Raw genomic sequence first — 14,549 nt, forward strand, 5'->3', positions numbered from 1 at the left:
TATCTATCTATCATCTATCATCTATATCTATCATCTATATCTATCATCTATATCTATATCTATCATCTATATCTATCTATCTATCTATCTATCTATCTATCTATCTATCTATCTATCTATCTATCTATCTATCTATCTATCTATCTATCTATCTATCTATCTATCTATCTATCTATCTATCTATCTATCTATCTATCTAATCTCTATGTCCACTTTGGGAGAGGGTGGCCTATCAATTTAAAGTATAAATAAATATATATATTGTTCATTCTCTTTAGTAAAAACACATGCTCGATGTGCATTTTCCAATATCAAATATCTTCTATTTTATTATATTCCAATACGTTGTATTATATTGCATATACTTTATAATTTTATCAACCGTTTTTATTCCTGTGAGTGGTTGTGTAGGAAGGGGCGCAAGTTGCACTGCTTTGCCCGGGCAAGCGAGGGGTGGGGGGTGGGCTATCATGCTGGTAACATAGCCTGGCCACCTCTGATTCTCACTTGCCCTGAAAGCTCCTTGCTGGGGTCACCAAAAGTGAGACACAACTTGACCCTTGAGACACACACACACAGGCCCTGAGGGTTGACTTGGAGGAGATTCCGGCAGGGGGAGTCATCAGAGAGAATCCCAGGGCTGGAATAGATTCGGCCTAGAGCCAGTGCTGGCAAACCTTTGGGGCTCAGTGTGTCAGACATTCAGAAAATGCCTAACTTGACTCTGCTGGCATTTAACACACACACACACACACACACACACACCAGACAAAAGAGAAACAATTCTTCACATATTCATTTATTTAAACCATACTGTCCAATCATGTCGGGTGCTATGCATTATACAAAGAAACATCAAATAATTACAAAAACGAAATATGAGAGAAACAAACTCAGTGGTGGTCAGATGTTGGTGAACGCTGGTGTGTCATCCAAACCATCAGGGTGTGTAACCTTTGACACGTGTGTCAGAGGTTCACACACACTGCTCTAGCATCCTTGGGCAACTGGTTCCACCGGTAGAGAGTTTCAGAAAATAGCCGTGTTGGTCTGCAGTAAAAGTTAGTGTGTAACAGACTTCCCTCTGTGATACTCCTCTGAAGATGCCGGCCACAGATGCAGGTGAAACGTTAGGAACCAGATCTACCAGACCACGGCCACACAGCCCAGAAAACCCACCACAACCAGAATTTCTGAACGTTGACTTTGGCGGGTCTTGATTCAAACGCCCCCCCTGCAACTCTGGCCACCCAACACAGCTCCATCAGGAGGCAAAATGGAACGGGGATACCAATAAGGGGGAAGAGAAAGCTCTGATCTGTGGGGCATGATGCACCTGGACTGTTCTCTCCCAGGAAACCTGTAGAAATAAACAGGTAGGCCTTTCAGAACTGGGCGGAGAGTTGCATGTTTTGAAAAGGTAGAACAGGCAAGTTAGGCCTGAGCCGCAGAGCAGCTCCAAATCCCAATTCCAGCAAAGACCTTAAATCTGCAGTGATGTTTTGACACTTTGGGAAGGAAGCCAGTCGGTTTCTTTGGAAATATTTGGGAGGAGGAGGGGTGATTCAGCCACAGGGCCTGGTGGACAGTGAGGGAGATCTCCACTGTGTGCTCAGGCCTTGAAGTTTGGCACAGGGATATTTGGCCTGCTAGAACTCCCACACACACATACATACATACACATACTTGCTTGGAAGCCAGGCCCATTAGATTTGGTGGGGTTCACGTCTGAGTAAATGCTCAAAAAGGGAACCTTTGGAAGCTGCTTATTTCTGGGCTGCCAAACTCTTGTCTGCCGGCCAGGTTCTGTGGCCTACGCACATTTTGACAATCCCTTTTGTTTGGCAGGTCATGCCGGCTGAGAAACTGAGAGTCTGTGAACTTTGGGCTGGATCACCAAACGGGAGGTGCATTTAGATTTGGGAAACAAAAGTTCTGCATGTCTGCACCAGACCAAGATTTTCTGTCTGTCTGTCTGTCTGTCTTTCATCCATTCCTTCCTTCCATTCTTTTCTTGCATTTCTCTCTGATTCTTTCTCATCCTTCAACTCTTTCATTCTTTTCACCCTTTTGTTGCATTTCTCTCTGATCCTTCCTTCCTTCCTTCCTTCCTTCCTTCCTTCCTTCCTTCCTTCCTTCCTTCCTTCCTTCCTTCCTTCCTTCCTTCCTTCCTTCCTTCCTTCCTTCCTTCCTTCCTTCCTTCCTTCCTTCCTTCCTTCCTTCCTTCCTTCCTACCTACCTACCTACCTACCTACCTACACAGCAGTGGCGTAGTGGCTAGGAGCAATGGCTAAGAGCAGGTGCACTCTGATCTGGAGGAACTGGGTTTGATTCCCAGCTCTGCTGCCTGAGCTGTGGAGGCTTATCTAAGGAATCCAGATTAGCCTGTACATTCCCACACATGCCAGGTGGGTGACCTTGGGCTAGTCACAGCTTTTCGGAGCTCTCTCAGCCCCACCCACCTCACAGGGTGTTTGTTGTGAGGGAGGGAGGGCAAGGAGATTGTAAGCCCCTTTGAGTCTCCTACAGGAGAGAAAGGGGGGATATAAATCCAAACTCTTCTCCTTCCCTCCTTCCTTCCTTCCTTCCTTCCTTCCTTCCTTCCTTCCTTCCTTCCTTCCTTCCGCCAATATCAAGTTTTGTAGGACCAAGAAAAAAATTGGCAACCTTTCTGCCATCCCTTTTCAGGATAATAATTCTGCTACAGCAGAAAGGACTGGGCATAGTGGGATCTTGAAGGCCACCAGAATTTTATCCCACTGTCTGTTTTCTCTCTCTTATGAGTGAATCTTCACTGTGCTGCCATTTAGTGATGCAACCGTGGGGTCAAGGGGTCATGAAATGCAGAAGAACTGGTTGAAATGGGATGACGTAACACTAAGCAGAAAGAACAGGCCCTTCACTAGTTAAACTAAACTTATAGTTGGGCAGTCCCTGGTTTTATGGAAGAAGTGGGCCCCAATCCGAGTCTAAAGGCTGGTGCTGGAGTAAAAATTGGTTAGTCTTTTAAGCTACTGTAGATGCTGACCTGGACTAGCTATTGCTTCAGATCTCAGAACCTGAGCAGGGTTGGCCGTATGGGGTAACCAAGCAGAGGTGTGCAAAGGCAAAACATCCCTGTTGGTCACTTGCTTTGAAAACCACCTGGGGTTGCCATAAGCCAGTTGTGACTTGATAGCACCAAAGTCCCACAAGGCACCTGTTTATTAGGGCGTTGTGGGTTTTCCGGGTTGTATGGCCGTGTTCCAGCAGCATTTTCTCCTGGCGTTTCACCTGCATCTGTGGCTGGCAGCTGAAACTGCAGGGGAAAATGTTACTGGAACACGGCCATACAACCCGGAAAACCCACAACACTAAGGTGACCAGATTGTTGTGTGTTCTTTCAAAAATCGGGACTTTTTAAAAATGCTGTGGGACGCGGGACAAATTGTAAAAAATCGTGAGTGTCCTGCCAAAAGCGGGACGTCTGGTCACCCTACACAACACCCTAGTAGTGATTCCGGCCGTGAAAGCATTTGACAATACACCTGTTTATTCTTTCAGTTGGATGTCGCACTAGGTCTCACGATCCCAATGTGCCGCGTTTCTACAGTGCACCTCCCGGCGTGACCTCGATGCAATCCTAACCACAGCCCTGCGAGGTAGGCCAGCTGCACTGAACCCCATTTTGCAGGATGGGCTAAACGTGGCTTGCTCCAGCCCCGGGGGAGATTTCGTGGCTCCTCACCCAGGCTCTGGGCAGGAAGGGGTGAAGCTGCTTCCCAGTCGTGAATGGGGGCGGGGTGGAGGGGTGGGGGCGCCAGATCTCGCTCCTCTTCCCCCCTCCCCTCCCTCCTCGCAGCGAACCAGCCAACCTCAGCAGAAGGGCGGCCGCAGCTGGCGCTTTGCCCCCTCCAGGCTCCTAAGAAATATTAGCACGATTATTATTAATCGCTCATCTCGTTCTTTTGCCCGGGAGGGGGGTGCCACGATCCAAACGATGCCGGGTCCCCCTCCCCGGGCTGCAAAAGGGGACCCCGCAGTCCTGGCTTTCTTCTCTTCCTCCAGGACTCGGGAGTCCTGGTTCGGAAGGGGTTAAGCCTCGCCCTCCTCTCCTCTCCCCCCTCCCGTTCTTTTGCCACGCTCCCCCTCCCCCCGCTGCTCTTAATTGCAGCTTCCCGGTTGCCGTGGCAACGGTGATCGAGGGAGCGAGACAGCAGCAGGGGGAGAGGAATAAAAAATAGAACGCGGAGAGGAGGGGATCAAAGGATGACAAACTCCAGATGCACCTGCTGGGGAGGGGGGAGAGGCAAGGGCAGGCGAGGGACTACAGCTCCCAGGCGCCCTTGCGTGCGAATGCCCACCTCCCCTGGTGGAATTTCCCCTCCCCCACCCGAAGAGGGGGGGGATCAAAAGTTCAAAGGGAGATAACAGCCCGCTTGTTTAAAAATAAATAAATAAATAAAAGACTGGGCATCGCAGTCCTCGTTTCTCCCCCCCTCCTCCTCCCGGTCGCAAAGGCCTCTGGGAAATGTAGTTCGTTCTAAGCCGGAGTCACTATGGCGGACGGCTTAGATTCCGCTGCTGCGGCTGCAGGGGAAGGTTAGTGCCGAGCGGCCACGCGCGCTCCGAGCAGTGCCTTGCTGCGGCCGCAGGGGGCGCTGTGCTGCGGGGAGGGGGAGGCGCCTTAGGCCGGGTTGCCAACCTCCAGGTAGGGCCTGGCGATCTCCTGGTGGCATGCCCGCTGTCCGGTTCCCTGGGAGAAAATGGCTACTTTGCAGAGTTGCACGAGATCCCTCTGAAGTCCCTCCCATCCCGAGACCCGCCCATCCCCACATATGACCCCAAATCTCCCTCCCCGGAGCTGGTAATGGGGGGAGTTTAGGAGGGGGGTTAGTAAAGCAAGCAAATATTGGAGAGATGGAGGGGCTGGGAGGGTGGGATTAGGGTGTTCAGTGGGCCCCTTCAGACCCACCCAGGCGGATGCCTGTCTCTGGTTGGCTGCATAGGGCAGACCTGCAGAGTGGGCACCAGATCTGCCCCTCTCCGATGCACCTGCAGCTATTGCAAAGAGGCAGGGGCACTGGAGGTAGAGCAGATGGGAAAGGCCCCAACAAGACCCTCCACCTGCCCAGCCTCATCTCCTCAGAGTTGCAGGGTCACTCCAAGGGCCTGGGCGGAGAAAGGCCCTCCTGCCCCAGGGATCCTTTTAATGGAGGAGACTGGGGCTTGAACCAGGGAAGCAAAGCATGCATGTGGAAAGAGAATGAAAGATGAAAGCAATGAAAGATGGAAGGCCGGCAAAAGAAGCTTCAACAGCCTTCAACGGGGCCGCCGGTTGGAGCAGCTCCGCAAGATGGGCCTCAGACTGCAGTGTGAGACTGAGCATGTGCAGAGAACCGTCTGGTGAAGGAATAACTAGGCCAGGGGTAGGGAACCTTTAATACTCAAAGAGCCATTTGGACCCATTTTCCACGGAAAAGAAAACTCATGGAGCCGCAAATACTTTTTGGCATTTAAAATGAAGAAAACACTGAGTATTTTGTTTTTTTTACCTTTATGCACGCTTTGTATAAAGGGCAACTCTCCTCTTTCCTCAATTTCTCCCTTCTCGTCAGGGTCCGCTTCAAACCCTTTGATTATGACCTTTTCCCAGTCTGTTTCCTCCTTTTCCCCTTGTTCTGTCTCTAATATTTCTACCCAGCTTTCAGTTATCTTTTCAGCTCCCCCCCCTCTTACTACATTCCAACCTCCTTCCCTGCTATTCCTCCCCCCTCTCTGGGGCTTTCCCACAGATCTACCCCTCTCTCTCTTGTCTCTCTCTCCTCCTCCTCCTCTCTCCTAGTCACCTCGGCTCTCCTTTCCACCCTCCACTTTTCCCCCAGCTTCTTCCTTCTTCTTGGAGCCTCGTTCGGCCGTCAAGTCCTGGGAGGAGCCTCCAGACACCCACACGCTCCCACGCGCAGACGGGGGGCGTGCGAAGCCCGGCCTGATGGCCCGAGCTGGCTGCTGCCCTTTCTCAGGATTCTACCACCCTGAGGGGAGGGAGAAAATAGCAGCCTCCGGCTCAGGCCGGGATGCTGGCTGCACGCTCCCCGTTCATTGGTTGGGAGCGTGGGTGTCAGGGCTTGCCTGGAGGGGCTCCTCCCCAGACTTGACGGGGCGGGCGCTGGACGCCGGCGCAGCTGCATTGCCTGCCCCAGCAGCAGCGGAGCCTCGGTCTGGCCCTGCAGCCCCGAGCCCCAGCGGCAGCGGCAATGTGCCCAGCTCCGTCCTGAGGGGACAACAGGCTGAGCGCTGCGGTGAACCCGAGCCGCCGAGCGAAGTTTCCACCGCGGCAACATTCCTCTCCCGGCCCGGCCTCGTTGCGGGACGAGGGAGGAATCGCCCCAGAAGACACTGCGGCAGGATTCAGAGTGGTGGCGTGTGGGGCGGCCGAATGAGGCTCCGAGAAGAAGGAAGAAGCTGGGGAAAGTGGAGGGTGGAAAGGAGAACGGAGGTGACTAGGAGAGAGGAGGAGGAGAGAGAGAGAGAGGGACAAGAGAGAGAGGGATAGATCTGTGGAAAAGCCCCAGAGAGGGGAGGAAGGGGCCATGCCAGGAGCCGCACCACAAGCGGGAAAGAGCCGTTTGCGGCTCGCGAGCCGCGGGTTCCCGACCCTTGAACTAGGCGATTCGCATCTAGGACTGGGAGGAAGGGGATCCGTCGCGGTTGCAGGTGACCGCTTCGAGGATGGCTTGTCTCTGGGTTTCCTCTTGTGTTCGTAAGCTCCTTTGAGACTCAGGAGAGAAGGGCGGAGGTATGAATCCAAACTCCTCCTCCTCCTGCTGTTGTTGTTGTTGTTCTTCTTCTTGTTGTTCTTCTTGTTGTTCTTTTTGTTCTTCTTCTTCTTCTTCTTCTTCTTCTTCTTCTTCTTCTTCTTCTGCAGGTGCTGGAAGCCCCCCCTCAGGATCTGTGGAAGTAGAACAGAAGTTCCTCTTTGGGCCTGGCACCGAGGAGAAGCTGGTGGCCCAGGGGGCAGCTCTGGTAGGAAACGTCTCCTTCCGGGACCAGTACTTCGACACGCCCGACTGGCGCCTCACTCTGGCCGACCACTGGCTACGGAAGCGAGAGGGAGCTGGCTGGGAGCTGAAATGTCCCCCACCGGAGTGTACTGGCATTTCAAACCCGGCCACAGAAAACCAGAGCCCGCGGGGCCTTCCACAGGTGCCTGCCAGAGCTCTCCGAGGGGGAACCAGCAGGATAGACTGTGCTACGCGATACCAGGAAGTGACGTGCCCCCACAATATCGTGGCCCGTGTCTGTGGTCTCCTGGGCGTGGAGTCGGCAGCAAGGTTGGACGACGATGTGGCCAGAACGGTGGAGGAACTCGGCCTGGAGGAGTTTGCCACCTTTGTGACCCATCGGCGCAAATATCACGTGGACGGACTGAGCGTGGACCTCGATGAGGCGGATTTCGGCTATGCCGTGGGAGAGGTGGAGGCTGTGGTCACGAAGCAGGAGGACGTGCCGGTGGTTTTGAAGAGGATACAGGAGGTGTTTAGACAGCTGGGTACGCCCCCTGGAGGTTTTCTCTCACAGGGGTGTCCAACTCTGGTGCCCCAGAAGTTCATGGACTACGATTCCCATCAATCCTTGCCAGCATGGCCAATTGGGACTGATGGGAATCATAGTCCATACACATCTGGAGCACCAGAGTTGGAAACCCCTGCTCTGTAGTCTTGGCAGTCTTCTCTTCATTGGCCACAGCTGGGTTTCCCCTACACCGTGGCAACTCGCTGAGGCCCAGAGGGCTTCTCCGGGTTCTAAGCCTGATCCCCGTGAAAATTAATTTGAAATTCTAGAAATCAAAAAATGTTGAAAATTCGTTCCTCCTGTCAATTCCAGATTTGCAGGATCGCAAAATTCACTTGCCTTTCTCTCTTGCTCTGCAGGTTTTGAGGAGAAAACCAAAATTCCTGGAAAGATGTCCGTTTACCTGAAGAAATTCAGACCTGCGCACTATGAGAGCCTCGTTCGAGCCGGGAGGTTGTTGAAAGTGAGGGATATCGCAACTGTGCAAGGACAGAAAGACTGAACCCAATGTCCTGGGAGGGGGAATATGGCTCCTGTCTCTCCATCGTGGTGGATTCTGCTTTAGTTTCATCCTCAGGAGAAAGCAAGGATGAGTTCATGTGAAGGAAACAGAGAAGCTCCCGTGGGTCCTATTGGCCTGGCCTTTGGGTGACATCACAGCAGTTCAACCAATCGCTGGAAGTTGGGGGGTAGTAAGCCAGGCGATAGCTAGTTTGAGACCAGTTAGATCAGCGGTTCTCAACCTGTGGGTCGCGACCCCTTTGGGGGTCGAACGGCCCTTTCACAGGGGTCGCCTGAGACTCTCTGCATCAGTGTTCTCCCTATGTGAAATGGATAAATGTTAGGGTTGGGGGTCGCCACAACATGAGGAACTGTATTAAAAGGGTCGCGGCTTTAGGAAGGTTGAGAACCACTGAGTTAGATAAAAATAAAATTGCGGAGAAGAAGAACACGGGGAAAATTTGTTCACACTTTATTTATTTATTTATTCTCCAGGTCATTCAACAGGAGTGACGGTAGCAAATTAAAAAGTGGGGTGCGGGGGGGAAACACTGAAATAAAAGTAATGGTATTGTTTCTTCACTTAACACGTGGTAAATCTGTGAAACCCACGGCCACGGTAGCTTGTAACTTGCCTCAGCAGCCTTGAAAACACTAGAGCAGGGGGTTGCCCACTTTCTAGGCCATAGGTGTCAAACTCGCGGCCCTCCATATGTTATGGACAGAGGTGGGATCCAGCAGGTTCTCACCAGTTCCCGAGAGTGGGTGACTAATTATTTGTGTGTGCCGAGAGGAGGTTACTAATTGGGTCCGCTTTTCCGTTAGAAATTCCATTAGGTCCAAAAATCATAAAGTCTGTTGTTTCCTATGTGGCTGGTGGAATAATTCTCCCTGTTGGGCTGTTGTAAAAACATGTTTTAGAAATATGGTAAAGTTCCTTGTTTAAGGAAAGCATCCTTCTTTTGATTTCTAGAAACAAAATTAAGTATTTGAAAGTATTAAGTATTTGACAGGCAGTCAATTAGAGGAGAAGTAGTTGTTTCTGTTGGCAGTAGACGATAGTACTTGCTATAATGAGTTTAAATTATGGACAGAAAGATACCAGCTGGAAATTAGGAACTTTTTTTTTACAGTAAGAGTTTTTTACAGTAACAGAGAAATTATGGATGCACGTCACCACTCGCTTCGTAATTCGGCCAGCCCCATTGGCGCTACGCCACTGTTTGAATCCCACCACCAAGGGAACCTGTTACTAAAATTTTTGGATCCCACCACTGGTTATGGACTACAGTTCCCATAATCCCCTGCCAGCATCATGCTGACGGGATGATGGGAACTGTAGTCCATAACATCTGGAGGGGCGGGAGTGACATCTGTGTTCTAGGGGCCTTTGGAACTCTGACACAGTTTGGTAGGCACAGCCACCGCCACAAAATGGCGGCTCACCTTTGGTCACTGAAGAGCCCTGGGCTGTGGGGGCAGCTGCGGCCAAAACAACAGTTTGTTTTTTGAATTGTGCTGCCAATCGCGTCTCTGCTGACCAGTCAAAAAAATTGCTGGGAAAAGCTCCACCTTTCCCTGTCCCGCCCCTTTTCTGAAGGGGAACTATTGGGGGACACCACATTGGGGACCTATGCACCACAGAGACACCTGCCTGTGGCTGACAGCTGTGGTGGTCAGAAGTGTGGCCTCACATTTTGTAGCCCCTGTGGCCAAATCTTGATGATCGGCCACAAGAAGAAGAAGAGTTTGGATTTATATCCCCCCTTTCTCTCCTGCAGGAGACCCAAAGGGGCTTACAATCTCCTTGCCCTTCTCCCCTCACAACGAACACCCTGTGAGGTAGGTGGGGCTGAGAGAGCTCCGAGAAGCTGTGACTAGCCCAAGGTCACCCAGCTGGCGTGTGTGGGAGTGCACAGGCTAATCTGAATTCCCCAGAAAAGCCTCCACAGCTCAGGCGGCAGAGCTGGGAATCAAACCCGGTTCCTCCAGATTAGATGACCATACTTTGGACACCGTCACCGGCAACACCTGGCTGGGCACTGTTGGTAGACAGAATGTTGAATGCGGCATCCCCTTGGTTTTAGGAAGGGAAACCCAGACGGAAACCCACCCCTGGGATCGGACCTCCCAGTTTCTGCAGAGCCGCAAAGGAAAAACGTGGATTTGGGCCACGGAGAGGGATGGGTGGTGTGTTTATTTTATTGGAGGATTCCTATTTTTTTCCCCCACTCTTTATCTTCATCGATTTCCACTTAGTCCCGCTCAGTTGTTGTGGAATCTCCCCGTCTGGCTGATCAATCGAATTGATTTCCCAGCCGTTGGGAGGCGGAGGGGATTCCCCGTTCTGTTCCCCCACTGCTGTGTCCTGCCTTGACTCTCTTTTAGTTTGGGGGATCTTCCCTGCAAGAACTTTACACCACCCCCCAACACCACCCCTGTCTGCCTCCAGTGATTTAAACCCACCCACCCCAAGAAGCCAGGTGCACCCCCTAATAGAGTCCAAAAGCCTCCAGGTGGAATAAAAACGCCACCTGGTGGTCGGTTGCTGCAACTGCACGGACTTTGTTTTGGGGGAAAGCCAGGCGGGCTGGAAACCTACACTGGAAACCTACGGAGTGGGTGGATCTCCCAGGCTGTTCGCCGGTCACTGCCACGCGGCCTCTGGGAAGGAGTGGATTTCCTCAATTTGTTGGACGGTTGCACCAGAGGGCAGGGTGTAAGCAAGACGCAGGCGCATCCGGAGCGGGAGCTGGGAATCGGAAAGGGAGGGACGCAAGGTTAGTAATTCCTGACCTGACAGGAACTCTGCGCAGAGAAAAGAAGAAGAGTTTGGATTTATACCCCACCTTTTCTTCCTGTAAGGAGACTCAAGGTGGCCTACAAGCTCCTTTCCCTTCCTCTCCCCACAACAGACACCTTGTGAGGTCGGTGGGGCTGAGAGAGTTCTGAGAGAACTGTGACTAGCTGAAGGTCACCCAGCAGGAATGTAGGAGTGTGGAAACACATCTGGTTCGCCAGATCAGCCTCTGCCACTCAGGTGGAGGAGTGGGGAATCAAACCCGGTTCTCCGGATTAGAATCCACCTGCTCTCCAGATCAGAATCCACTCCAGATTAGAATCCACTATGCCACGCTGGCTCTCCCACTCTATATTGTGGAACCGTGCAAAACTTTAGATATATATTGAACTCTGAATTCAGCGCTAGGAAAATCCCAGGTCTCTCGTTAAAGGCAGGTCGGTTCCCAGCCATTCAGGTTGGTGGGGAAAAAGGAGGAATGCATTCATCAGCATCCTAAAGACAGATCCTGAGTGTATCCCACCAACTGCAAGAACTCTGTTGCCAGAGAAACCGCACTGAAGGAACGGCAGCTGCCCCACAGATAAGGGAAGAAATAATGCTTGTGGTGCCCGTTATGCTAGCAGGACAGAGACGTCCTGTGACCAGAGAGGAAGTGACATCACAGCGGAGGGAAACCTTGAATGTGTCACTGTGATGTCACCTGTCATGTGGCCAATGGGAAGTCTCCGTTGTCACATTGCAGGGAGAGTCACTGCTTTGCCGGATGACGTAGGATATCTTTAAAGGCTGTTCCAACTCAGGGGGCAGGGCCCCGCTCCAACATTCTTACCTTCCTGGGGTTCAAAACGCGGATCGACTGAATGATGGGGGGACCACCCTGTCGTGGGACTGTGGACCCGCTGGGGGCTAGGAGTTCCACCTCGAAAGACTGTTGGGAAGAGAAAAGATGAGCATATCCAAGCTGTCTGCATTTCCTTATAAATTCAGAATAATTTCTCCCCCCTACACCACCCAAAAACAATTTCTTGTAAAATCAAAACACAAGGTTTTAGGGTTGTCCGGTCATCGGCCACCAGCGACATCCGTTCCGCCTCACCTTAGGGACAGCCACTTGCAGAGAAAATCCGGTCACGTCACTGGACGCCCTGTTAGATACCGTGGCCGTGATGAGCAATAACGTGGGCTCCAGCGGGGGACGCTCCATTGAGAATTCGACCAGCAGCTCATCTCGTTCGTAGACGACCAGGCGGGGGAGAGCGGTAGCTGGTGGGACAGGAAGCCGAGAGACAAGTAAATCTTTCAAGCGGTGCTGTATATTTCCCCCTTCGTCTCACTTCCACCGCGTTAGCCAATCAACGGGGAATGTAACTTCTCCAAAGTAAATCCCAGGCAAGTTCTTAATAATTTGTTCTTAATAAGTATCCCTGTCTCAGAAGAGCTCAGCTGGATCAGACCAGTGGTCCATTGAGTCAGAAGAAGAAGAAGAAGAAGAAGAAGAAGAAGAAGAAGAGGAGGAGGAGGAGGAGGAGGAGGAGGAGGAGGAGGAGGAGGAGGAGGAGAGGAGTTTGGATTTATATCTTCCCTTTCTCTCCTAAAAGGAGACTCAAAGGGGCGGACAATCTCCTTCCCCCACCCCCACCCACTTAACACCCCAGCGGTGGGTGGGGCTGAGAGAGCTCCAAAGCACCGTGACTAGCCCAAGGTCATCCAGCTGGTTTCATGTGTTGGAGTTCACAAGCTGACCTGGTTCACTCGTGACAGTTCTCCATTGTGCCTGGCAAGTGGCAGAAGGAAATCAAACCCTGCTCTCCAGATTAGAATGCACCTGCTCTTAACCATCACTTCCACACCAGGTCAGCTCATCTACGGAAGCAATGCGATTCTGGAGCATGGAGGCTGAGGCCTTCCGACATTGCCTCCTGGGATTCAGAGGTTGCTGCCACTGAATGTGCAGGTTCCCTTGAGTCACTGTGGAAGTAGATGCCGTATAGACTGATAACACTTTCGCTTCTTGGGCTCCCAGCTACCCAGATGATCGGCCACAAGTAGTAGCTAGAAGAAGAAGAATTTGGGATTTTATATCCTCCTCTTTCTCCCCTGCAGGAGACTCAAAGGGGCAATACAATCTCCTCGCCCTTCCCCCCTCACAACAAAACACCCTGTGAGGTGGGTGGGGCTGAGAGAGCTCCGAAGAACTGTGACTAGCCCAAGGTCACCCAGCCGGCGTGTGTGGGAGTGCCCAGGCTAATCTGAACACAAAGAAACCAGCGGACTGTCAGCTCTGAAGGGAAGCAGATCACCACATCTTCTTTATCTATTCACCTCCTTCTCCTGTGTCACCATACCTGGGGTTTTTAGATCCTTTTGAGTAAATCCAGGACAGATCCTTAGTTTACACCGGAGTATAGTAGCAGGCTGCAAAGGAGAAGGCTCGGTAGGTTCCCCAAGGAGGTTTAAGAGATCAGACACCTGGAGAAAAAAGGGAACAGTAAGAGGTGATGAAGGGAGAAGTCCAGAGGTGATATCCAGCAGGTTCTCACAGGTTCCCGAGAGTAAGGTTACCAATTATTTGTGGTGTGTGCCGAGAGGGGGGTTCCCTAATGGGTGATTTTGCCACGTGATTTTGGCCTTAAGTTACGCCCCTCCTCTCAGCAAGAAAAGTAGCGCGCAGAAACTTGAAGTCGCTCTGTAGCAGTGTGAGGTGCACTGGCGCAGCATGGCAGCCTGCCTATGCGTGCATTCAAGCTTCCCGCCTGCAGGGACCAGCGAAGCGGGTGCGCCCTTGCTACAGCCCTGCCCCTCGAATGCCCGGCTGGCCTCTGCCGAAGTGCCCCGCTCAGCCTCTAATATCATTGGCGCTTACGCCATTGAAGCTTGAATCTCACCACCATGGGAAACCTGTTACTAAACTCTTTGTAACCCACCACTGGAGAAGTCCCTTTCTAGGGGCTGCTGGCAGCAGGTTGTGGAGAGAGAAACCAGCCCCACATACCATTTTGACTCCAGTTCAAGTATGGCTGAATCTGCCTCAGTCAGATTCCTGCTCCAGAGACTGGTGCAGCACCACGGGAGTGGATGCAGGTCAGAAAATGGCGCAGAGCAGGATCTTGATTTGGAAGACTTCTTCCACCCACCAGTGAAATTTCAGCTGAGCGTCTTAGAATCATAAAATCATAGAGTTGGAAGAGACCCCCAAGGGCCATCTAGTCCAACCCCCTGGAATGCAGGAACACATAATCAAAGCACTCCTGACAGATGGCCGTCCAGCCTCTGTTTAAAAACCTCCAAAGAAGGAGATTCCACCACACTCTGAGGTACTGCATTCCACTATTGAACAGCCCTGACAGTCAGGAAGTTCTTCCTAATGTTTAGGTGGAATCTCTTTTCCTTTTCCTTGAACCCATTACTCCTGGTCCTAGTGTCTGGAGCTGCAGAAAACAAACTTGCTCCCTCCCCAACATGACACCCCTTCAAATATCTGAACATGGCTATCGTGTCTCTTCTTCACCTTCTCACCGAACTGAACATCTCCAGCTCCCCAAGCCTTTGAAAGCCTTTGCTTCCTTAGGACGTCGCAAAAGATATTTAAAGTAGTCATGCCCGGTCCGGAAAAACTCAACTGTTGGGAGATGCTGCCCTCACCTGGCTGGATTCGGGTTGTTTGGAATCGCTGCACTGCTCCACCTCGGGG

At 51.8% G+C, this 14,549-nt stretch overlaps 2 protein-coding genes across 6 annotated transcripts in view; one reads left to right on the top strand and one right to left on the bottom strand.

Moving 5' to 3' along the window:
• The first annotated feature begins 4,284 nt into the window (after positions 1-4,284).
• On the top strand, positions 4,285-8,642 carry THTPA (thiamine triphosphatase). The gene is made up of 3 exons (XM_048517894.1): positions 4,285-4,581; positions 6,908-7,531; positions 7,914-8,642. Exons 1-3 carry the CDS (start codon positions 4,539-4,541, stop codon positions 8,054-8,056), a joined length of 810 nt encoding a protein of 269 aa, XP_048373851.1. The 5' UTR covers positions 4,285-4,538; the 3' UTR covers positions 8,057-8,642.
• A 1,896-nt stretch (positions 8,643-10,538) lies between these two features.
• AP1G2 (adaptor related protein complex 1 subunit gamma 2) overlaps positions 10,539-14,549 on the bottom strand; it is a 29,898-nt gene continuing 25,887 nt past the window's right edge. For all 5 annotated transcript variants that reach the window (XM_048516311.1, XM_048516314.1, XM_048516313.1 and 2 more), the window contains 3 exons: positions 11,955-12,121; positions 11,688-11,786; positions 10,539-10,807 (listed from right to left, as the gene is read on the bottom strand). In XM_048516311.1, the coding sequence (XP_048372268.1) occupies positions 10,703-10,807; positions 11,688-11,786; positions 11,955-12,121 (371 nt within the window). In that variant the 3' untranslated portion in view covers positions 10,539-10,702. The remainder of the gene's footprint in view (positions 10,808-11,687; positions 11,787-11,954; positions 12,122-14,549) is intronic.

The sequence above is a fragment of the Sphaerodactylus townsendi genome, linkage group LG15 (genome assembly GCF_021028975.2).
Source record: "Sphaerodactylus townsendi isolate TG3544 linkage group LG15, MPM_Stown_v2.3, whole genome shotgun sequence".
Taxonomy (NCBI): domain Eukaryota; kingdom Metazoa; phylum Chordata; class Lepidosauria; order Squamata; family Sphaerodactylidae; genus Sphaerodactylus; species Sphaerodactylus townsendi.

Bases quoted from the DNA above. Each gene is read 5' to 3' on its own strand.
- THTPA (XM_048517894.1), top strand. From the start codon at position 4,539: ATGGCGGACGGCTTAGATTCCGCTGCTGCGGCTGCAGGGGAAG. The intron at 4,582-6,907 runs GTTAGTGCCGAG...CTTCTTCTGCAG, and splicing joins TGCTGCGGCTGCAGGGGAAG to GTGCTGGAAGCCCCCCCTCA. The intron at 7,532-7,913 runs GTACGCCCCCTG...CTTGCTCTGCAG, and splicing joins GGAGGTGTTTAGACAGCTGG to GTTTTGAGGAGAAAACCAAA.